Source organism: Mesoplodon mirus (assembly GCF_964341445.2).
Source record: "Mesoplodon mirus genome assembly, chromosome: 3".
In the NCBI taxonomy this organism is placed as follows: Eukaryota; Metazoa; Chordata; class Mammalia; order Artiodactyla; family Ziphiidae; genus Mesoplodon; species Mesoplodon mirus.
The window spans coordinates 198,896,262-198,920,572 of NC_138978.1; the positions used below are offsets into that span (position 1 = coordinate 198,896,262).

A 24,311-nucleotide genomic window follows, 5' to 3' on the forward strand; every position below is an offset into this window, starting at 1 on the left:
CAACAGGCTGGCCTGCAGAAGGTGCTCGGGACGCCTGGGGTGACCCAGTCGTAGTCTGTAGGCCTGGGCTGCAGGGTCAGAAGCTGAGATGCTGTGGACCAGAGGCGCTGGCGGGGCTGGGGGACGGGGTGGGGACGGAGATGAGCTTCAGCCGGAGGTGCGGGAAAGGGGAGTTTGGTGACAGTGAAGGAAGCATGGAGGGGAGGGGCTCGTTCCCAGAGGCCAGGGCTGTGTTCTCTCTGTCAAATCCAAGCCCCTGCGGTGGGTCTGTCTGCCTCCTGGACATGGAGCAGGTGGGGAAGGACCCCCTTCTCTCGAGATCCCCAGCCCTGCCCACCACATAGGATGGGGTCTGCCTGTTGCCTTGCCATCTGAACGTTTTGGAGGCCAGTCTGATTTCTTCCCCATGTACGTGATTTCCTTTTCCTTCCTGAAGATGTCTTTTAATCCTTGAACTTTAATAGCTTTACTAGAATATGACACAGTGTGGAATTTTCTGCGTCCAATTTTCCTGAAACAATGTATGCTTTTGACCTGCAGATTTCATTCTTTATTGTAGAGAGTTTTCTTTTGTGTTACATTGTGAATACGTCTTTTGTCTCATGTTTGGATCCTGGCCCTCAGAGACATCAATAGCCCAGTGTTGACTCACATCGATTATTTTCTAGCTGTTTTAGCCTTTCGCTCTCATGCAGCCAAGCTCACTCACCATTTTAGCTCAGGTTTTTTCTCTGACATCCATTACTCTGCCGGCAGTGTCTATACTGTTCCTTGTCTCACACTTATTTACTAGCTTTTTATTATTATTATTATTTTATTTATTTTTGGCTGCGTTGGGTCTTTGTTGCTGGGCACGGGCTTTCTCTGGTTGCGGCGAGCGGGGGCTACTCTGTTGTGGTGCGCAGGCTTCTCATTGTGGTGGCTTCTCTTGTTGCAGAGCACGGGCTCTAGGCGCGTGGGCTTCAGTAGTTGTGGCACGTGGGCTTCATTGCTCCACGACATGTGGGATCTTCCTGGATCAGGGATCTGGGAACCAGTTGGGATCCTGCGGTTGAGCCCACCTGTGGCCCCTGCATTGGCAGGTGGATTCTTAACCACTGCACCCCCCAGGGAAGCCCTACTGACTGGTTTTTTACGGATGTATTTTTGGTCTTCAATTCATTTCCTTACTCTACAATGTCATTTTTGCTTTCACTTAGAAATGCTGTCTTTGAAATGTTTTACTGGGTTGTTTTGCAGCAGAAGGCAGCTGTGATAAATGTCTTGCTGCTCGTTCATCTGTTATGTTTTCTTCTAGGCTTGGGACTTCACCTGGCCTGGGCATCTCTCTTCTGCTCTTCCTGTTTTATGTTTGCACAATTGCCATGTGATTTCTCTTTCTGGCTTCTGCTGGGACAGCTGCATCACCTTGGCCCCCTCGGCTCTCCCTCAAGGCTGTCGTTTGTGGGCCAGAGCGGTGGGTAAATGAGGGTCCACCTGCCTGTGGGTGCCCAGGTGCGCTGGTGCAGGTAAGGTGGTCCCTTGGCAGGGTCAGGCTGTGGTAAATGCAGGAATTCCCTTGGGCTTCAGGTTGTCTCCTCAACGCACGAGGAGCCCGGAGCCTTCATTTTACTTTCCCTTCCCCTCTTCTCTGGGAAGCCAGCAGTGGGGAGGGAAAAGGACATCCACAGCCGCTTCTCTTCAGATCTGGGGACTGCAGGGAGAATTCGCAGGGTCTTGTTTTCTCACCAGTTCAGTTTCTGACGAGGACGTTTCCTTGGCCCCAGTCTTCGCTGTTTATTTGCGTTACGTCTCTGCCCTTGCTTTGCTGCTACTGGTAGTATTTGGGGTGGGGCAGGGGGCCTGTCTCTGCTATTTTTGCTCATCTCACTAGGACTTGGGAGAAGAATATTCTGTCACTTACTTTCGACTCGCTCTTGACCTTGGAAGTCCCCCAGACTGACCTCGGGCCTCTCTCCCGACGTGTGCTCCGGCCAAGCCCTCACCCCCGCCCCCGGCCGCCTCTGTCCTCACGTCGCCTCCGCCTGGCGCGCCCTACCCCTGCGTGTCTGCGTCCCGGACCTTGTGGTCCTGCGCGGGGCCGCTGCCTCCAAGGAGCCTTCCTTGGCGCCCCTGGCCTCACCCGTCTCCATCTCCAGGCCCCCAGCTCACTCCGGTTGTAACAGAAAGCTCACCTTTAATGACACGCTGTCTGCCGTGGTTTGCTTCCGGCTCCTACAGTGCGTCTGGCCCCTGACCCAGGCAGCTGGGCCCCGTAGAAGAAGCCCCAACTGGATCCCCGACGTCGGACCTCTCCCCTCGAGCCTGGTGGGAGCCTGGTGGGAGCCTGCTTCGCCTCGGCCTGGGAAACGCCTCTGGTTTTTTCCTTGATAGGAAGTCTGAACGGCGTAGCCCCTGGCCACTCCAGCCTTGGGGATTGTGGCTTCCGAAGTCCATCTTGGCCCGTCAGTTTGTCCCTGGAGACAAAGGCTGACCCTCTGGGGTCACTGTCTGTGCCTCCTCCGCAAGCGCGTCTGCGTCCCCGCCCCAGCCCGACGCTGCGCGGCACCTGTCCTGACCGCCTCTCCTCCCACACAGGCATCTCCATAACAACCACATCCAGCACCTGGGGACCCACAGCTTCGAGGGGCTGCGCAACCTGGAGACTCTGTGAGTGCCGGGGTGGGGGGGTCTGTCCTGCTGGGGACGGGAGTCCTGGCGTGGGGTGGCGGAGGGGAAGCGGCAGGACTGGGGCGCTGGGACGTGGACTTTCTCTGAGTGTCGCTCCTAGTGGGTTCTGTCCTCCTCCAGGGCGTGGGCTGTGCCCCCCTGGGAGTTCAGGGTGGCCCTGCCCGCAGAGAGACCAAGACAATGAGATTTTAGACAGAAATGGAACTGCGAGACGAAGCGAGGAGAGTGAGGATATTAAGCCTGGAAGTGGAAGGCTTGGGGTGGGGCGGGGCTGGCTTGGCAGCAGTGACCCCCAGCCCCCCACCACTGTGGGAGAGAGGCTGCTGACGGGGGGAGGGTCTCTGGCTGCTCTAACTCGCGGAAAGCCTGGCAGGAGGCGCCCCTTCAGCGCCCAAGCTGTGGACTCTGAAAAAGCCACATTATTTACCCATCATCATCCTGGAATTCAGCTGCGGTCAGAAGGCACCCAAGCCCTCAGCACCTCCTCTGCGGTCTCGCGGCCCCCTCAGAGCGGGCGGGATGCACCCCCCTGGAGCCAACAGCCGGCCCACGGGAGGGGGAGGGGCTGCACCTTAGCCGCCAGCTGCAGGCCTGGGAGGGCACAGGGCAGAGCAGGACCCCAGGCCAGCAAGGGTGAACCCCCGACGCACGGTGCCGGTCCTCTCGCCGCCCCCCAACACACAAAGTGTCCTTCCTGAGGGGAGGGGTTTTCAGGCATCTGAAGTGGCAGAGGAGAAAATGTGGGAGACAAGCTGTGACCTGAGAAGGGGGGCTGGGCTGGGGCCTCTGCGCCGGGGGCCGGGCTGTCTGCCTTTGTGGCCACAGAGGGAAGCGGACAGGAGGTGGGGACCAGAGCTCGGGGCTATCCTGTGCTCTCTGGATGGGGCGCAGATCTTCCAGCCTCTCCACCTTCAACCTGATGCCCGGCGGGCCGGGGGGCCCCAGCCTGGGGTCAGGAAAGCTGGGCATCTCCTTGCCACTGCGTGTGGCTTGGGCTGCGTGCCCGCCCGCTCCCTGCCAGCTGTCACGGGCGGCCGGACAGTTAAACGGGACAGTCTAGGCCGCTCGGTCACATGCTGGGAAATGGACGTCTGGGGAGCTGGCGGGGCTGCCCGGAGTTACCCTCCGTGGGGACAGAGCAGACCTGGGGGGTTAACTGAGAAAACCCACCGAAGCTCCCAGCCAGTGCCCAGTCTCTGTGCCACATGTGACCTGTGCAAGCCTGCCATGTGCTGGGTGCCTGGGGCCCCGGATGTAGGGGTGGCCAGCACCCCCTCGAGGCCTGGGCCGCAGCCGCCCTCCCTGGAGGATACGGAGCGCTGGGGCAGGTTTGGAGCTGCCTGGCGCCCAGAGAGCAGCAGGGAGGCCAATGCAGCTGCCCGGGGCCAGGTGGGGCTGTTAGCTCTGCCGGGAAGTCGGCTGGGGAGGGGGCACACGCTGGGTGTGGGTTGGCACCTCTAAAAAGCCGACTAGCGCTGTTTCTTCACGGTCCGGGCGCGCTGCTTGATTCTTTCTCAGCGAGCTCTGGGTGGCAGCGCAGGGCGTTGGGCTCGGCTGGCACTGGCTGAGCTTCAGAGCTGGTGCCGCTGGCGCCCACTCACCTTTCATCCGCAGCAGTGCTTGGCTCACTGCACAAAGCCCAGGGCCTGCGTCCACTTTACAGATGGCAAGGCCAAGGCTGGGAGACCTGCACCGCGGGGGGGCAAAGCCTGCAGCCCGGCCTCAGCCACCCCGGGGGCAGTAACACCCAATCTCCCAGCCATGGGACCCAATCTGCAATTCCCTACCCTCCGTGATGCTGGATTAAAGGAGAGCCCTGGGGCTTCCCTGGTGGCGCAGTGGTTGAGAGTCCGCCTGCCGATGCAGGGGACACGGATTCGTGCCCCGGTCCGGGAAGATCCCACATGCCGCGGAGCGGCTGGACCCGTGAGCCATGGCCGCTGAGCCTGCGCGTCCGGAGCCTGTGCTCCACAACGGGAGAGGCCACAACAGTGAGAGGCCCGCGTACCACAAAAAAAAAAAAAAAAAAAAAGGAGAGCCCTGTGCAGAGCTCTGACGGAGATGGCACCCCATGGGGACCAGCCGCTCCCCACCCCCTCCTCCTCCGGGGCCTTGATCTCAGCACCCTCCCGCCCCACCCCTGAGGGCTGAGTTCTTCTTCCAACTTTTGATCTCCCAGTAAAAAGGGGGAGAGTGCATTCTTATCCTTGATCGCCCAGAGCTTGCTGGGGGGGCCGGAGGGGCAGCCAGATGTAGAGGGGGGAGTGGCTGGGAGAATGAAAGGGGGAAGGATAGGTAGTCAAACCTTGTATTGTTGCATAATTGGCCTGCTCTGCAGCCCCGGGGTTACCCTGGAGCTTTTGTGTGCGCGTCTCTCTGGAAGGGCAGGTCTCCCTGGGGCGGCATCTCTGCACTTAGACCCTTCTCATCAAACCCCCCTGCTTGAGCTGTGATTTGGCTCCGTCTGTGGCCTGACCCTTCCACCTGGGGAGGAGGGGCCAGGTACAGGCGCGCGCGCGGACACACACACACACACACACACACAGAGTCACGCGGGGCCCCAGCATAGCATGGGGACACCCGTGGCCACGCGGCTTCTGTTGTGACCTCTGCTCTGAAGGCTAGGCTGCCTGGGTCCTACGACCGGTTCTACACGTGCCAGCTGGGTCAGCCCGAGCAGGAGGCTTCACCCCCTCATCTGCACGAGCAGTAACTGAGGTAAACATGCACCATGCATTGCTCTTTTACTCCCAAACAGCCCACACACCCAGGTGATCAGGGCAGGGGCGGGGCCGGGGCTCGGGCTGCCGTCCCGCCCTCCCGCTGAGCAGAACAAAGCACGCAGGCCCCCGGGGTGGGTGGGTGCAGGCCTCCTGCGCTCCCAGGGAGGCTGATCACACTGGGAGAGGCTTGTGGGAACGCGGCTGCCGTTCCCCCCATGCTGCCCTCACCAGTTCAGACCCTGTAGGAAAGCCCAGCTGGAGGCAGACAGGACAGACTCTATCCTGTACCCATACCTCCTTTCTGCTCCCACAATGAGGATGGCCGGCCCCTGCGGGAAATTTGGAATCAGAGGTGGGCCAGCGCCCTGCCTGCCAAGTACTGTTTCCTCCACTTTCCAGATCAGACCAAATCTAGAGATTTGGGGTGAGATGCCCAAGTTTCTACAGTTTGTAAGTGATGGTGGAGCCCAAACCGCTGGCCTCCTGATACATCGCTCCATTTAGTGCCAGCTCCTGTGAACTCAGACCAGTTACGGGACTTCCCAGGTACCTGGGCTGAGAAATAAGAGAAAGTGTGACCCAGGGCAACCCTGGGAGGTTTCTCCGGGGAGGTCTCAGGGATCCAAACCAGGCGCCCCGGGCCCTGAGGCCAGTGTTTGGAAATCACGCTTGGAGACCACAGGATGCTGTTCAGAACTGTCCCGGATGGTCCTGGAAGACCCAGCTGCAGTTACGAATAAAATTGTGCAAAAAGAAAAGAAAAGGCCCAACAAACATAATTACAACCTGAGCACCGCCCTGTACCTGCCCCCCAGATCTGGGGATTTGGTGTTTGCGACTCAGCTAGAACCGAGGGGCTGGGCTAGGAGGGGTCTGGGGACAACAGCGCCTTACCTCCCTCGGGCCTGGGTGATGGCTTCTGGGCCGCCTTATAACCTCATTAAACAAATCAGACTGACTGAGCCCCCGGGCTGGCTGGACCTCCCCCCTTCAGAGGGGAGCCTGGGGCCCCTGCAGGAACAGAAACCTCTGGGCTATAGCTCCCTCTCTAGATCAGGACCAGCATCCAGCAGAGGTCTGGGAGGACTGCAGGGCAGGATGGGGATTAGAAGATTCTGCCTTATGATCCAAAACTGCACATTCCGTGTAAAACCTCCTCTGGTGCAGACACCCCAGGGATCTGCTTCTGTGGAGCATTTTTACTTCACCAGCAGCCAAGGCTGCAATGTGTCCCTCTGTCTCCGCCTCACTGAAACCACCCAGGCCAACAGATTCTGCTCTAAACTGGCTTTGACTGGGTCCTGAAAGCATCCAGCCACCTCCCAGTCCTGGGCCCGACGGTCAGCTTTAGGTCAGGGATGGACAACCAGGCAGCTTTCCACGGAGGTCCTTCCAGGGACTGGACTTGAGTTGGTCGACCTGGATTCAGACCCTTGCCTCTGCCACAGGCGTGTGACATGTGCAAGTCACCTGAGCTCTCAGGAGCCTCAGTTTCCACACGTGGAAAATGGGGGAGATATTTTACAATTCGTGTAGTGAAATTCACAGCTCTGGAACCCTGTGGGTGCTTAATTTATGTTGGCTTCTCCAGCCTGTCATCCCATTTAATGATGGACAGACAGCAATGTGCCTTTCCTCCCCCTTAATTAATTAATGTTCTTTTCCTTCCTCCCTCTCTCCCTCATTCCCTTCTTTTCCACAGCGCTGTGTCAGAAGGCAGCAGGGAGAGTGTTGTCCGCGGGTGTCATCTCACGGTGGCCCGAGCTGTGATCACTTCCTCTGTAGGGTGGACAGGGATTCCTGGTCAGTCAGGGCACAGCCACTGTATTAGTTTCCTGTGGCTGCCATCACAAATTACCACAGACTTTGTGGCTTTAAAAAACAAAACAAAACAGAGATGTATTCTCCCATAACTCTGGAGGCCGGAGTCCAGAGTCAAGGTGTGGGAGGCGCTGGTTCCCTCTGAGCGTCTGTGGTGGACCCTGCCTGGTGCCCCTCTTACCGTCTGGTGGCTGCCGAGGCCCCTGGTGTCCCTGGGCTGGTCAGTGCTTCCTCCAGTCTCTGCCTCTGCTTCACACGGCCTCTCCGAGCATCCTCTTCTTATAAGGACTTTGTGACTGGCTCCGCGGCCCACCCCAGTAAACCAACCATCCTGAGAAGATCCTCAACTTAATTATATCTGCAAAGACCCTTTTCCCAAACGACATCACGTTCATAGATTCCCGGGGTCAGGACTCGGACATGTCTGTTTGGGGCTGCAGGTCAATCCGCTCCAGCTGCCTGCTGGCCGGCGCCCAGGGTGTCCTGCCTCTGGCCCGACGTCAGCCCGTCAGGCCCGCGGCCGCTTGGGGCCAACCTTGTAGGAGCTGAGGAGCCTTTCCTCGCAGGTTTTTAATCCTCTTACATGTGTGGGTCTATTAACTGCAAATTAGTGGGGTTTGTGGCTTATAGAAGAATTTATTATTCCATATAAAACTTTTGTTTCTGGCTTTTCCCGCAGAACCACTAATGACTTCTAACAGGCAGGAAACTGAGCTCCGGATGGGTCTGCCCCGCGTCCTAACCAGGACGGCTCTTATAGTCGTCCCCAGCAGGGCAGACCCTCCTGCCACCTCGCTCTGGGCAGTCAAGGTCACCGCGCTTATCACTGCTCCCCGCTGGCTCTGAGGGTCCTGCTCCCCCAGCCCCCGGGCCAGCTGGTGTGCAATGCGGGTGGAGAGCCCGGAACCACTGGGCAGCAGGTTCCCGGGTGGACGCCGTGGAGAGGAAACTAGGAAGTTGAGGTCTGGCCCCCAGGGCCCGTGGGCACAAGGCACCGGCAGGAATCGAGGATCACCACCCTCCTTCTTCTGTTTCTTTAGTTCACCGGTTCCGTGACTATTACTGGGTGTCCAGTATGTGCCAGGCCCCCACTGTGGGCTCCGGGGGAACGTTTATGAACAAGAAAGATGTAGCCCTCGTCACAGAGACTACGGGGCTCTAGGCCGGGAGTCCCGAGCGCCTCTTAACTTCCCACGAATTCCGGCGTGTCTGCCCCCAGCACCCTAACCCCTGACCCCGGCGACCCCAAGGCTCGGCTTCTGTCCCTCTGCGTCCTCCGCGGGCCCCGCTTTCTTCCGTCCCGTGCGTTTGCCGATGCCTCCAGCACGGAGGTCATTGCTCCTGGACTCCAGATGTCCATGCCCACAGGCCTTCCTGCCATGCTCACCTGGGTGCTGACTGACATGCCAGCAGCGTCGCCCACGGAACCCCCCCCCGCCGACTGGAAGTCTCCCCAGCTCTGTGGAGGCAGCTCTGCTGGACCTTGCGTGACGCAACCGCTCTTCTGTCACGTCCCGCATCCGAGCTCCGTCTTCAGCCCACAGGGACGGTCTGAGCACTTGACTCCCGCCCCCGTCCCCAGGCCGCCTGAGTCTGTCCCCGGGTTGTTGCCATGGTCTCGTCCTTGTCACTCTGCAGTGTGCGCCCCACGCGACAGCCACCGGGACTTGAAACACAAATCCGATCCTGTTGCTCTCTGTCCAAATGCTCAGTGTCTCCCCGTCCGACTCTGGCCTCGGGTGACGAGCCCTGCTCCCACTGGCCTCGCCCTTGCCAACGCCGGGTATGTCCCGCCTCCCAAGCCCTGCCCTGGCTGCCTCCTGTGTCTGGAATGTTCCTTCCACAGTGATCTGCCTCCTGCAAGACTTGGCTCAGATGTCACCTCTCTAGTGAGGTCCTCCTCCACCACCATTTTGCAACTTCTTCCCGGCATTCTCCTTTTCCTGTTTAGTTTTCTCCACAATCTGAGTCTTTGTTATTCATTGATCGACGTCGTCCGTGGTCTGTCCCCCGCTCTGTCCACTCTTGTACCTGTGGCGCCTGGCACGGCCCCTGGCACAGAGAGGACGCTTGGCAGGTATTTGGTGAACAGACGAATGGGCTTGTGGCCCCTGGAAAATACATTTCTCTGAGCTTCAGCTTCTCCCTCTGAGCTGTGGAAGCGATGGACCATCTCATCCACAAGGTCCTTCCCAGCTCTGGTCACCCGTACCCAGACCTCTCGCCGAACCAGACTTAAATATCCACAGCCCAGGAGGTAGCCCAGCTGCCCCAAGCTCTCTAACTTGGAGAAATGCCCACGGGGGTGGTCCCCCATCCCTGCCTGACACGAGGTCCCCTTCCCACAAGCCCTGTGGTCCGGACCTCGGGGCCCCGCCTTTAGTCCAGCTGCATTCTGCTGTGACCAGGAGCGCCTCAGAGCCTTCCGGTGTCCTGCATGGATGGGCCCAGCATCCAGGTTGTCCAGGTGAGGCGGTGCTGCCCACGGGGACCCACCCACTTCTACAGGACCCGGTCCTGCTCTGAGTATCATATCTTAGAGTGACAGGCTTTTCTGGGCAGGGCGGTGAGAATGTGAAATGTCTACAAACCTCGACCCAAAGAACTCGGGAGGACTGGAGGTGGAGCGTGACTTAGGTTACACACGGGTGGTCGTCTGGCGGATGGGGTGGGGGCCGAGGGGGAAGCGAAGGGGATGCTCTAGCCCAGGATGAGGACGGCAACTTCATCCTTAGGGCAGCTCGACAGCGGCTGCCAGTGCAAGGGGATCGAGGCAGAGGCGGAGCCCTGGCTGCCAGGACCCCAGGGATGACCCCGGGCGGGTTGGACTTTCCCTCTCACTTCTCTCCCAGTCCAGGGTTCTCCGATCCCCGGCGCCTCCTGAGGGCAGGCAGCATGTAGTCTCAGTGTCAGAACCAACAGCTGCATTAAAATCAGCCATGCTACGGCGTCAGGGACATTCTGGGGTTTCTTTCTGGCAAAGAAGAGGGTGTGGGTGGAGGGAAGGGGAAGGAGGGCATGCCCGTCTCTCCAAAGAAACTGAGGACAGTTTTACTAATTGCTGCATTTGTTAATGGGGGGCCTGGTCGGCAGGCTGTTCAGACAGTACAGCAATGCTATGAGTCATGAAGTTTTGTTGGGTCCTGGCTCACCAGGACATGTGCCCCGAGTGTGCGGAGTCAGACTTGGGGCCCGGGCTCAGCAGTTAGGATTGGTAGTGTGCTCACCGCGCTTAGCCGCCTTCCCTACCAGCCTTGGTAGGTAAACGTGGCTCCAGGTGTCTGGGTTTTGTGGTTCGCGTGGGAGCTGGGCCCCCACATTCCTCCACATGCCTTTACCTGTGACCTGGTGATAAACACAGACAACAGCCTTGAGAATAAAAGTGTAAGTGGAAACCGAATTAATGCTATTAATTTTTCTTGATGGCTGTGGAAAGTAGAGGCCAACTTGTGTGTGTGCTGCCTGTTCTGGAGCCTTGTGTCCAGGAAAAGGAAGACGGAGAGAATCGTGTTGTGTGAGCACCCCCCATGCAGGCTCTGGACCAGGTGAACAGAGTGCCATGTGCGGTGGGCGTCCCTGGGTTACAGGTTAGGAAGCAAAGGGCAAAGTTCAGTGACGGGTCCAGGGTGACGCTGCTGGTCCCAGACGGCAGGAGCTCTTCCGCTCACTCCAAAGCAGAAAAGTCACAGAAGACCCCAGCCTCCAGCTCGGAGTCACCTGCCTTGACCTACCTGTGGGTGTCCGGGGAAACCTGACTCCCCCTCCACTCACCCTCTCTCCCAGTCTCCCCAAAACCTTGCCCTTGGCCCTGCTACCTGGAGCCCAGCGGGACTCGCTCTGCGTAGCACGGACCCCATGTTAGCCCGGGAGCCAGCGGGACTGGCTTCAGGGCCTGGCTCTGATGGGCAGAGATCTACCACTTCTCTCCGACCCTCAGTTTCCTGATCAATAGAAAGACGGGGCTGGACAAGATGACGGTAAAATCCTGCCAGCTCTGTGCTCCGAATATACAGCGAGGCTCCCGGGGTTCCCAGGAGTGGCTGTTTCCTCACAGCCCGATGGAAGGAGAAACCGGGGCTGCGGGTCCTGGAGCATCACAGGGCTGGGGTCGCCTTCCTAGCTACATTTGCCGACGACGCCATTGGTCCCAGCTGGATGTGGCTGGGACAGCTGAGCAGACGACTGGGAGGATTAGCCACAGACAACTGCGCTTCCAGAGCGAGTTCCGGCTGGAGCTGGGAGTGGCTTCTCTTTAACCTCAGCCCTTCGCAGCTGCAGACAGAACAATTCACTCTTCCTGGGCTTCTGGCTGATTCTGGGTTATTAAATATAATAGACTCTACAGCCACGGGTGAGTTTTCTAGCTGAAGTTTAGGGCATCGTAAATCACCTGCGACGGAAGAATCAGACTCGTGCCAGGGGAGGCCTTCCCTGCCGTCCCCAGGAGCCTGCAGGTCAGAGCCTGACCCGAGGGCCGAGACGCAGCCCCACGTGGCCAGCCGCAGGGGGCTCAGATCATCACCCTGACAGTGGACCTTCATGCACGTGGCCGGTGCCTGGGCTCGGGGATATCCACAAGGGAATCCATTTGCTTCCTGTTGCCACTAGGCTTCCCGTCTCACGTGGGAGACAGTATGTACCCGGACCACCCCGTTCTGGACGCCGACAGCTGGGGCTACAATCCTGGCGATTCCTTTCCTAGAACTGTGGTCCAGGGATGGTCTCCCTCTGTGCCTCAGTGGATCTCCTGCAGAATGGAGGTGATAACAGTACCTGCCTCAAAGGGCTGGCGAGGGAATGAGATGATTTACGATAGTAAGTCACCTAGAACCGTGACTGTTACACAGTAATTGCTGTTATTATCATCATCGTTATTGTCACCACCACCAGCGTTATCACCCGTCTCGCCCTGACCCTGTTTCTGGAGAAAACACCAGGGGAGTTGTGGAAGAGTGAGTGAGTCGTTCTGACTGCAGGGACTGGGCTGGATTCAAAGGATGGCGAGGGCTTTGACAGCTGAGGATGTGGGGAGAGGGCGTTGGACTGAGGGCAGAAGAGCCACAGCTAAACACAGGAGGGGGTGAGGCTCCACGGGGTGAGACGGCAGGTGGAGCTGAAAGATTGCTCAAGGTGTTGGAGCCCAGGAAGGCACCCGAACGCTGTCCTGTGAGTCGTGAGAAGCCTTTTCTGAGTGTTCCGAAGGGTGACACCATCAGCTGTGCATTTTAGAAGCGTCTTTCTGGCAGGTGTGTAGTAGCTGAGTGGGGGCTTCAGACTCAGGTTCAAGGCCGGGTGTGACGCCAGGTCAGTGGAATGAGATCTAACTTGCTGTCCCCAATAGACCAAAGCATGAACCGTAGCTCAAACATAATAGGAGTTTATTTCTGGATCGTGTAGTAGCCCCAGGAGGTGCTTTTCCTCGGCAGGTGGCCCTCCTCTGTGTGGTGACGAAGGGATCCGGCTTCTTGGGGTCCTGCCATCCCCAGGGCCTCACCGTGCTTGGCATCTAGCTGGCAGAGGGCGACGAGGCCGTGGAGGGGGCCGTCTGGCTGCCTCGTAGGCCCTGCGCTCGAGGTGGCAGGCGTCACCGCTGCCCGCTTTCTGAGGGGAGGACCAGTCCCGTGGCCAGGCGGGCCGCAGGGAGCTGGGAAGATGCCGCACCTGGCTGTGCCCCCTGTTACAGAGGGCCGCACTTCCATGACGGTGGGAAGGTTCCATCTGTGCTTCTGTCACCTCGGCCACTAGCCACACGTCGTGACCAAGCAGCTGAAGTGTGGCCGGTGTAGCTGAACTTTTAACTTTACTCACGTGTCATACATTTAGGTGGCCGACGGGGCTAGGGGCTGTGGCATGGGCAGCGTGGCTGCAGAGAGAGAAGAGGGTGGATTTGGGGGACACAGTGCTCTCCGCCTTGGTCAGTTAACGGCTGGGTGTGGTCAGGAACCTTTGGAGCAGCTCCTGGTGAGGCAGCTGCGGGACAAGAGGTCGTCGGGGTGGATGCTCGGTGCCGGAGAGGTCGTCCCAGGGATGACCTGGAGCCAGGGCTCAGGCCGGAGAGCGCGCGGCCCCTGCCCCCGGCCTCACCTGGAAACAGCGCCCTTTGCTCAACCGAACGGCGTTGCTTGTTCTGCTCCAAAGCCCACCCCTCACCTCCCGCAGACCATGCTCTCTGCCCTGATGTCCCTCCTGCTGCCTGCACCTGATCCGGGGGCCGCATCCCTCTGGAGCCCTGTCTCTCAGCCATGTGCATCTCCACCTCCACAGGCCCTGGTGTCGTGTTTGTGGGACCCGCCACATCCTGCGTGGCCACTCATCCCGCCGTCCAGACGGGGTGTCTCCCGTGCGTCTCTGCACTGCCCGCTCCACCCAGTGGAATTCTCTGTGTGTTTGGGGCCAGCAACAAACCCCCGTCGCCCTGAACTGAATTCTTCAGGGGCAGAGAGGGTTGCGGGGACGTTCCTGGGCCGTTAGACCGGAGGTGACATAGAGGTGACATCTACGCGGTCCGGGTGAAGCAGGGCGTGGCAGTTACCCTTGAATCTGTGTAGACATCCAGTTGGAAAAAATCAGGCTGCCTCTTTGGCATGTGGTTCGCAGAATTCTTTTTGACATTTGCACCATTTTTATTCTCCCACATTTTTCGACAAAAATAGCCTTTTAGTTCACATGCCTTGTACCACATGTCTTTCCCCACTGTTTGTCAGGCCGTTCCTGGTAAAATTCCTGATCAGAAACTGCCGAGGAGGGCTGGAACCACTCAATTTGGCTGCTGGACATGAGTCCAATGAAGTATGTAAGGGCTCAATGACGGCGAGGTCCCAGGGGACCTGTCCCCGGCTCTCTGGCCCCGGGCAACCCTGAGGGTACCGCTCAGGACTGTCTGGTGCCTCTTGACATCAGCCTCGGCATCTTAAGGCTGTCCCCGCAAATACTCCAGATTCCTGTAAGTGTCCATTAATGTTTCTCATTAATCAACTTGTCTAGACCTTTCACTGACTCACTCAGACAACAGTGTTCGTTGAGCGGCTGCTCTGTGCCAGGACCCTTGTGGGGTTTCAATTAGAAAACAGCAAAGTTTCTGTTTTCAAGGAACTTTCATTCCAGTTTGGTGGGAAGAAAGTAAACAGATATCTGTCAGATGTCAACATGTTCCATGAGGGAAAAGAAAGCAGGGTATCTCGTTGTTACTGCCGCATAAAAATCACCTTAAAGCTTAGTGGTTTAAGGCAACATTTGTGATTTCTCGTGAACCTGTGTGCTGGCCACTCTTCTGCTGAGCTGTCCCGCGGGCCCGTCCCAAAGCTGCCTTCCGCTGGGGCTCAGCCAGGGCGCATGGGGCCTTGGTGCCGGCCACCCGCCCGCTCCACGCAGCCCTCGTCCTGAGGGAGGCCAGCCGGGCTCTCACACGTGGTGAGGGCCCTCCCAGAGGAGGCAGAGGCTATGAGGGCTCTTGTGACTCAGGACGGGGTGGCCCCATGTCCCTTCCACCCCATTCTGCTGGGCACTGCCGAGTCTCTAGGAGCCAGGATGGCGAGGCTGCAGGGGACTCGGGCCACTTTTCCGGGCAGCTTGATTGAGCTGTAATCGACCATGTGACGTTGTGTAAGTTTAAGGTGTGCGATGTGATGATTTGATTCACTTCTGCTGCCAAATGATGAGACTCGGGGCCACCTCCAGTCGACCACACAGGGCAAGGGAACAGCCAGCGGGTCAGAGGGGGCCTCCTGAAGAGGGGTTATTTGGGCAGAGGCCTGAGGGAAGGGAGGGAGTAGCCGTGCCGATGCCTGGAGCGTCCCAGGCGGATGAAATTGTGAGCAAAAGCTCTGGGGCCAGAGCTGGCGGGCCTTTGCATTGAAGATGATGCTGCAGTATTAAGACTTCTGAGCGAAGATGCTCCCATGTTACTTGTGGGAAGTCTAGTTCTCCTGGGGCAGCAGAGGAGGGTTCCTGAATGGGCTGAGCCAGGTTGAAGGGGGCTCTGGATTTGGAGACGTTGAGGCGGGAGGGTGAATTGTTTGCACAATCTAAGGTCAGAAAAAAATTCACCTACCCCGCCTCTGCGTCCATCCCTGACCCTCTCGGCCCGATCTTCCAGGCACCTTCTGCCGCTCCTTGTAGAACCCCAGGAATCTGCAAACTCCTGCAGCACCTCTGGTCTCAGGAAGGTGCATTGCAAACCCCCTGCCCTCGGCCCACCTTCCCCTCGTGCGGCCTGGGGGGCCTCTCTGAGCGAGTCCAGGTGTGCACACAGGAGGGGAAGGTGTCTGGTTGCCTAAAGGACAGAGCAAAGCAGAGCAGGGGTTCCCCGAGGTCACCAGGGGGGTCTGAGCGGAACCCGGGAGTTGTGTCTGTGTGTGTGTGTGTGTGTGTGTCAGGGGCCAATTACCCAGCTCGACTGTCACTGCCCCTCTGGCCCCTGGGCCAGACGCCTGGCTCTGCCTGTGGACTGTTAGGTGTCATGACCCTGCTGCCATGTAGAGGAATCTGTCACTGTCTCTGTGTTGACCTGTATTTACCACAAAACCTGCAAGTCACTAATTAAAGGGCCTCCCTGTGGCCCTGTCCTGGCACTGGATGGCCTCATGAGAGCTGTCAGGGCAAGGGTGGCTTTCAAAGGCCGAAAAGGTGGGCTGGGGTCATCCTAGGGGCTCCAGAGGACACTGCACCTGAGCCGTCCCTCCCCTGCCAGAGCAGGGACCCTGTGCTCCAGCTGTTACCGACCAGGGTTCTTGGCTTCCTTTATCAATAGAAATTGATCAGGCCAGACAAGAAACTCAGGCAAGGCTTTACTGGGGCCCCTGCTGCAGCAGTGGGGAGCGAGAACAAGCAACAGGTTCCCTTGTTTCAGAGAGCTGACCCGCTCTCTGAAAGGGGGCGAGCTTCTTCCTTTTGTGGGGTGAGGCTAGGGTTGAGTCCAGAGGTCAGGCCAGAGGGGTAGCTTAAGTGTTTTGCCCACCCCTTAGGTGGTGTCGTGTGCAGGAGGCATGCGCAGTCCCCTGCTTTTGCTCCCGACCCTCTGCTTTTGCTCCAGCCTCTTCAGAAGAGGCAGTTGGGGTTTTTGGTCTATTTGCATCTTTTGTCCAGAATTTGCCCCAACTGTGCACGCACACAGTTATTTTTAGTCCCACACAGTTTCTTTGTATTTTGTGGCTCGAGGAGAGATGTGTCCAGGTGCCAGCACTGCAGCAAAGGGGCCCAGGTCCCAGCCTGGCTCACAGCCACCGGCGTGTAGAGGTGCCAGGATGGCACCCCCAGATCAGGCGCATCCTACATAGGGCCGAGGCACTGGCTACCGAGTGAGACAGAAGCTAGCTTTACAGCTTTGAAAGCCAACATCCGTCCTGAAGTCTCTTGGTGGGGGTGGGGGGGGACATCCTCTAAAAGCCCCTGTCGCTCTTACCCACCCCTCATTCCCAGTCTTCACTCCTCAAAAGGCGCACCCCTCTTCTGGCGGGGCTTCCCCGCCACGTGGGAGCTGGGTTCTCAGTCTCCTCCGAGGATGATCAGCTTTGCTCTTGGTCGCTTGCACGTCTCCTCCCGCCCTTAGCCGCAGCGCCGTGAAGGGCACAACGCCTGGCCCTGCTGTGATGAGCCTCCTTTTACAGATATCTGCACCCCTGGCTGCAGACTCTTCTGTGGGTTGAATTCCTGGAAGTGGAGTGACTCAGCGTACACCTCCTCATTTGAAAAGATTCTGTCAGATTTTGCCTAAAAGGTTGTGCACATTTAAATTCCCACTGAGGGTTTATTGGAACGCTGTTTCCCCATACCCTCGACGACCTGGGTTGCTATCACTTTTCAACATCATTTCCAATGTTTTCTCTCTCGCTCGCTTTCTTTCTTTGGTTGCGCCGGGTCTTAGTCGTGGCAGGCGGGCTCCTAGGTTGCGGCGTGCACGTGGGATCTAGTTCCCTGACCAGTCATCGAACCCGGGACCTCTGCATTGGGAGTGTGGAGTCTTAACCACTGTGCCACCAGGGACGTCCCTCCAATGTTTTCTGATTATACACATGATATACGTTCACTGTTTAAAAAAAGGGGGAAATGCAGAAAAGGGTGAGAGAAAGATTAGCTGTCACGCCACCACCAGAAGGTAAGACGTCCTGTCCATTTTTGCAAAAGACGAGAGCAGAGGCCACAGATAGCCAAGATGGTCACCTGAGGAAGCTTCCAGAATCCCTCGTGCCGGTGACAAGGTATTAAAAATTGCCCCCTTCTCCCCAGGCCCCCTCCCCATCCACTGGTGTCTCCAAAGGCTTGAGATACTCTCCTCAGCCCGGGAGGCTGTTTGGAGAGAGTTGGTTCCATTATCCACCCCTAAGTGTCCCCTCAAAACAGGTCCGTGGCCGGGAAGGCCCCCGCCGAGGTCTGGGGGCAGCGATGGGAGAGGAACAGCCCAAAGTGTGTTCCGGACATTGGCCCTGGGCCCAGCAGGCTGGCAGACCCTCTCTCCAGCCAACCCAGAGCCAGCGTCCATTTCCCGGAGCCTCTGACACGCCCTGGGGACTGCCCTCCAGCGACTGTCCTGCCTTCTTTCCAGAGACCTGAATTACAACCAGCTGCACGAGTTCCCCGTGGCCATCCGGACGCTGGGCCGCCTGCAGGAACTGTAAGCTCCTCTGTGGGGTTTGGGGTGTCCTCTATGCCCAAGGGCCCCCCACACCCTCATCTCCCGAGGTCCCGACCTCCCAGATCAGCAGTCACAGGCCTCGCTGCTGGGCTCCAAGCATCTCTGGGGCCGAGTCATCCGCGGAGCTGGGCCTTTCTAGCCTGGGGAGAGCAAGGCCCAGCCCCGCCTGTTAGGCTTGCCTGGCACCCCCCGTCTTGGCTGGATGTGTCCAGGATGTAAGGGGACAAGAGCAGGGGGCTGGTCTGTGCCTTGGGGTCCGTCCTCAGTCCCCTGTCCCAGTGGGGCAGCGGGGACCACTGCTCGTTTTATTCTAAAATGCATTTGCTCCTGCTAAATGCAAAGCAGGCGTGAGACAGACACCAGCCGTCCCCTGGGGCTTCAGGCCTGTGGAGGGTGCAGGGTACAGGGGCAGGACAGGGCAGCGCAGGGCCGGCAGAGAACTCCGACCCCAGATCAGACAATCTCAGCTAAAGCGGTCTGGGCGTCCAGAGAGCACAGAAGGAGCGCTGTGCGCTCACATGTCTGAGATGAGCCTTAAGGGTGGACGGGCTTTAGGCGACAGTGGGGGAGGAAGAGCAGTGGAGACGAAGACCCGGTGGGACAGCGAGTGGGCGAGGGGGGACGCTGAGCCAGCGGGAAGCCAGCCTGCGGGGAGGAGGGGCCGCCGTGGAGCTGAGGGGGACCAGGTAAGGCAGCGGAAGTTTAGACCAGAGCGCAAACCTCCAGGCAGCGCGGAATCTCTTCTCACTGCCGCCCGGGGCCTTCAGCACCAGCCCCGTGCCTCCCCCTCACCTGGTCTAGACGCTGACGGTGTGAACGCCGGGCAGCAGGTGGGGAGCTGGAGCAGCTGCAGGGGAGGGTCCGCGTGAGGAACAGCTGCACGGCCTCCACTGCCAGCGAATCACCAAGGCCTGCCTCTACCCTGGAGCGGGGAAAGGCAGGGAGAAGATTTGCTCGGTCTGTAGGGCGTGGACGGAGCAGGGCGTGCAGAGGCCTGGGAGCAGGAGATGTAAGCTCTGGGGAGAGAGCAGATCCCTGGGGTAGCAGCAGCAGGAAGGCACACGCGTGGGGTGTGTCTGTCCACGTCTGTTGGGAGAAGCAGCTTGAGGACAGGGCCTCTGTCTTGTAAACTTCTGAATCCCTCGGAGCTCGGCTCAACACCGGCCACGAAGCGGGTGATCAGGCACGTGTGACGAGCGAATTCATGCAGGAGCATTGATGGAACAAAGCAGGCTGGGTGGGCGTTGGCTGGAGGTGAATTTCGTGAATGAGCGTGGAAGTGATGAGGGGAGGGGGGAGGGGACGCAGAGGCCAGGAAGACACAGAGAAACCAGGGGTCGCTGGTGAAAAAAGGCCGACAGGGGGCGTGGATTGTGCTTTTCAGTCCAGCATTTACTTGGAACTGTTCTCCCCGATAACCAGATGCACTGTTCCCGGCTTCTAGAGCCTGGACGCCCGGTGGGGGCCTCGCCCCCTTTTCTCCTCCACAGTCACGGGCGTCCCCCCTGTGCCCCCCTACTCCCCGCCGTGGCTCCGCTCCTCAGTTCAGGGCCTTGAGGCCAAGCCTGGCTCCATCTGGGGACCACTTCTCCTCCGGGGGCCCCTGTTTTTGCGCTTCCTCCTCCCATGCAGCCTCAGCTCCCTCCTGGGGACCTCCAGGGTTCTGCCCTCCTTGGGCCAGCCTGTTCCCCTGAGTGGCTCTCACAGTCCCCTCCGCCCAGGCTCACCCTCTCTCCTTTCCACGGGTCGTTGAGCAAAGAGGGAAAGTCACAGGCAGATGTGGAACCGGGGTCCCCAGGCTGATGTCCCTTTGGGCCCACGGCCTTCCTGCCTGGCTGTTGGAGAGCGTCCTGGGCCCCCTGTCCCCGTCCACGGGCTCTCCGCATCCTCCTGACGCCCGTGTCATCCCCCAGGGGTTTCCATAACAACAACATCAAGGCCATCCCCGAGAAGGCCTTCCTGGGGAACCCTCTGCTGCAGACGATGTGAGTCCTTGCTCCTGACGCACGCTGGGGGAGGACGGGGTTGGCAGGCGGAACTGGAGCGGGGCTCCCTGCGTGCTGGTCCCCACGGGAAGGGGCTCCCTGCGTGCTGGTCCCCACGGGGAGGGGAGGGCAGACCCCTGCCTCGGTCCAGCCGGGAGGGCAAATGAAGGGCTTCGGTGTCTTTCCTGCAGACACTTTTATGACAACCCGATCCAGTTCGTGGGGAGGTCGGCGTTCCAGTACCTGCCCAGGCTGCACACCCTGTGAGTTGGTGCCTCCCCCTGCCCTCTGGCACCACCCCCCGCCCGCCAGTCCCGCCCAGTCAGGGTCCGGCTCACATAGCTGAAGGAGCAACAACCTGACAAGGTTCTGGTTCTCCGGGGCCCCCGGAGCCACACCCTGTGACTCTTGGACACCCAAAGGCACCCTCATCTCTCCTGCTCTTTCAATTCCCGTCCCGAGTGCACCGTCTTCAGAAAGCCTCCTGCAGGTGACGCTCTGCACGCAGCAGCACAGGGACGCCCCTGAGTCCTTTGGGGCACAAGCTCCACCTTCCCGTGTGCTCCACTCTCACCCCTAAGGCTGGCACCATCCGTATGTTTCATCGGTGGACCCCGGGCTCTCCCGCTCAGGCCCGAGCCCAGGGTCCTCCTCAGGATCCGGCGGCACCCATCCTGCTGGGCTCCTGTCGCCTGCAGGCCCGCATGGTCCCCCGAGGTGGGGTGACCACGGCGGGAAACCCCGGCAGGTGACACTTAGGGGAGACCCGCTTCCCGGCTCCAACGAGCAACCCCAGCAGACAAACACCTTTCCAGAAGCACTCAAGCTGTTGCCTTTCACACGGGGCGAGTCCCACGGTCCCTGCCTGTGTTTTGTGCGCACTGGGCCTGGGTGGCTGGGTGGCCAGGTGGCTGGGGGCCAGGTGACTGGCTCTGTCCGGGCCAGGCTGGGTGGAGCTGACCTAGGAAATGGCAGCTTGGACCCTGCTAGGCGTCCAGCCTCCACCAGGGCCTGAGCAGCTGGGGTCACTGGAGGGAGGTCGGGGAAGGACAGTGTCCCCAGAAGATGGGGTCCCTTTGGGGGGTCCCTGAGGGCTGACCCCCCTTCAGCACCTGGTGCTCTATCTCCAGATCTCTGAACGGTGCCACGGACATCCAGGGGTTCCCAGATCTCAAAGGCACCACCAGTCTGGAGATCCTGTGAGTGGACGCTGGCCGCCCAATCCCCCGTCGCCCCCCAGAGCCCCCAGACTCTGGTCCCCGTTCTCTGGCCTTCTGCTGTGGCTTCTAGCCTGGCCCACAGGCTGCCCCGGGGCCCATGGCCGCTCCCCCAAGGCTGGCAGCTGGTTCAGGGGAGGGGCTGCTCTTCCCCGCTTTCCCAGCCTGGGGTTTCTCGGAGATCCTAACCACAAGCCGAGGTGCACGGAGGGCCCGGGAGCGGCAGGGGGGCTGTGACAGCCACCTCCTGTGCCTTCTGGTTTCCACTTTGTCCTGGCGAGGGAGGGGTGAGAGCACAGCAGGCCCTCGATTCACTGTAAGAGAGTGAGCAGAAGGGTCGCGCCAACACCCAGCGCTGGAAAATTTTCCACGAGGGAAGTGGTAGCTTCCCGAGGATGACCTTGGCCTCACGTCCTCCCCAGAGCACCCTGTCCCAAGGCCGGCCGCTCTGCAGCCTGCTCTCAGCCCACTGCCCTGCCCCGGGTGCCCCGGCATCCTCCCTGCCCCAGGCACAGGGCACGGGCTCTGGGCTTGGTTCCCAGGGCCCCACTGGGGCTGGAGTTTCCATCCATGGCCTGCGCATGGCCCCCTCCCCTACAAGGAGCAGAAAAGGGTCCGGCCCCTGTGTTGCTGGTGACACCAGGAGACGGGGGGGGACACAAAGGGGAGGGCGGGAGGGTCTGGCTGCAGGACCGCCTGCCAGGCGGTGCCCGGCCATGCCCCTCTGTCCACCCCAACCCACCTCCTCCTGTCTCTCCCTGCAGCCCCCCGCCCCGTGCCCCCCACTTCTCTTTTGTCAGCTCTGTGCTCCCACGTCAGCGTCAGGCCAGAGGGGAGGCGGGGGGAGGGGCCGGGGACGGCGGGGCCCGGGTCGGTGCCAGCCCCGCTCCGTTCTCCCCTCAGGACCCTGACCCGTGCAGGCCTCCGGCGGCTCCCCCTGGGGATGTGCCAGCAGCTGCCCAGGCTCCGTGTCCTGTGAGTGCCTCCCGCGCCCTCCCGCCTGGCAAGGCCCCTCTGGCCTCTGTCCCCTGGTCACTCTCTTCCTGGAGAGAGGCAGCCTGGGCTGAGACCTGCCCGAGAGGGGCTGAGCTGCCCTCTCCCATTCAGGGAAAAGCCTCGGTCTGTGAAGTCAGAGCCGGGGCTGAGGCCGAGCTCTGCCAGTTCCCGCCGGTGAACCCCGGCTCCCGCTTTGTGTCTCTGAGCTCCGGTTTCTCATCTGCAAAACGTGGGCTCATTTAGGAGGGTTGGAAGCGCCCGGCACGTCGTAGGTCCCCCTAAAGTGGCTCTAATAGGTTACCCCAGTCTACACAGGGACCACAGAGGAGCTTAACGTGTCCCGTGGGGAGCAGGGAGTTTCGTCTCCCCTGAGTTTCACTCGGGTCTGAGGTGCTCACCATGGACCCCAGCCCCTGGCTCAAGATGTGCACGGCCAGACCTGGGTGGGTGTCCAGCCTGCCACCGACAGGCTGTGTGTCCATGGGCAGGTCCTGGCCCCTCTGTGTGCCTCAGCTGGGTGAGAGATTGGGCCGGGGGATCCCTAGAGGCGTCGGCTTCGTACTGCGACAGTGGTACCGCCTGGGTAGCCTCGGCCAGCTGGCTCGTCCCAGTGTGGCCCTGTCGTGCCCCTCTCACCTCCTGCTTCCTGACCCCTGGGGCCCTCCCAGGGTCCCCTGGGCCTTCATATGGATGAGGCAGCCCCATCCAGGCCCCGCAGAGAGGAGGGGCCCAGCGGGGAGCTGGAGGGAAGTGCCTGGGGTGAGGAGGTCCACAGCCGTGTCCCTGAGGCCCAGCTCCCCTCACCAGCCCGGCCTCCTCTCCCCAGGGAGCTGTCTCACAACCAGATCGAGGGGCTGCCCAGCCTGCACGGGTGTCAGAAGCTGGAGGAAATGTGAGTCTGGGGCATTGGGCCTGAGGGCGGGGTCAGCAAGCACCCTGACCTTCCCCTCCCTGGGCTTGCTGACCCTGAGGTCAGGGCTGGGAGCTCGGCAGAGGCCGGGACAGGCCATGACTCGTAGTGACAGCCCAGGAGATGGTGCCCAAAAGGGGTCTCGAGGCGGCTCCCTGGGGGTCAAGGCAACAAGAAACGTGACAGTGATTAGGGCCAGCGGAGGGGCAGGTGGGCTGGACGTGGGGTGGCCGTGGGGGACTGGAAGTGCCCAGGCTCTCGGTTTCCATAAGCACACACGCACAGTCGTATCCAGGAGGGAAACCTGGGCTGCAGGTTCCACGGGGACCGAAACCACTTCACAGATTCTCCAAGCTCCCTTCACCCAGCTCCTGCTGCCCCAAGTGACAGGGCCTCCGGCCCTCTGTGTCTGTGCCCTGGGACCAGGCAGGGTCGGGGGCGTGAGGGCCTGTGCTGGTGCCTTGACACTGAAGGCAGGAGGGTCTGCACCTTCGCCAAGGCCCAGGGTCCATCTCCCGCTCAGACGCCAGTCTGTTGAGCTCTGCCCCCCAGCTTGGGCCCGTCGGGAGCCGCCAGGGGCCGGGCAGCATTATGCTGCTGGACTAGGGTCTGGAGGGCCCGAGGAGCGAGGCCAGCAGGGCTGGGAGCCAGGGCCAGTGGGAGCCCTGGGAGCTCACGCTCCTTGGGGCCACAGGGACGGCTTTGGAGCTTTGTCTCCTGACCCATTTACCCAAGGCAGCCACATCCCCCATGCTCCCTTTAATTCTGGTGATTCTGCGGGCTGGGTCCTTTTCTTCCTCCCAGTGGGTGGGGTCGGGGTGGGGGCAGTGTCTGGGCCTCTGGGCTCATCCAGCCTCTCTCGCTGCCCTAGTGGCCTCCAGCACAACCGCATCTGGGAAATCAGAGCTGACACCTTCCGCCAGCTGACCTCCCTGCAGGCCCTGTGAGTACCTAGGGTGGGGGGACCCTCCCTGCACGCCTGCACCCCATGAGAACCCCTAGCACCCAGGGGGGCAGCCTCCCTGCATGCCCGCATCATGGCACACGTGTCGGTGACCCAGGGTAAGAACGACGGGTCCTCCATGTGTCACTGTCCCCTCCTGTCACGTCCTCTGCCCGTAGGGACCTGAGCTGGAACGCCATCCGGTCCATCCACCCCGAGGCCTTCGCGACCCTGCGCTCCCTGGTCAAGCTGTGAGTGTCCACTGTCCTCTCCTCCTGGGTGCCGGAGCACCATGGGCCTGTGGGCTGCCCAGCAGGGGCAGGAGGGCCCGGCCTGGGGTGGGACACGCGTGGGTGTCGGCCACACATGCTGGGGACGCGGCTCCAGCCTAACCGGCATTCCCAGCCCCCTGGACA

At 60.3% G+C, this 24,311-nt stretch overlaps 1 protein-coding gene across 2 annotated transcripts in view; it reads left to right on the forward strand.

The window, feature by feature from the left end:
• Positions 1 to 24,311, forward strand: part of LGR6 (leucine rich repeat containing G protein-coupled receptor 6) — a 97,678-nt gene that overhangs the window by 63,672 nt on the left and 9,695 nt on the right. The window contains exons 6-14 of one of the 2 annotated variants that reach the window (XM_082615161.1): positions 2,578 to 2,649; positions 17,755 to 17,823; positions 19,758 to 19,829; positions 20,021 to 20,092; positions 20,960 to 21,028; positions 21,950 to 22,021; positions 22,869 to 22,934; positions 23,824 to 23,895; positions 24,075 to 24,146. In XM_082615161.1, coding sequence (XP_082471287.1) covers positions 2,578 to 2,649; positions 17,755 to 17,823; positions 19,758 to 19,829; positions 20,021 to 20,092; positions 20,960 to 21,028; positions 21,950 to 22,021; positions 22,869 to 22,934; positions 23,824 to 23,895; positions 24,075 to 24,146 — 636 coding nt within the window. The remainder of the gene's footprint in view (positions 1 to 2,577; positions 2,650 to 17,754; positions 17,824 to 19,757; positions 19,830 to 20,020; positions 20,093 to 20,959; positions 21,029 to 21,949; positions 22,022 to 22,868; positions 22,935 to 23,823; positions 23,896 to 24,074; positions 24,147 to 24,311) is intronic. The other variant, XM_082615162.1, reaches the window with a different exon arrangement.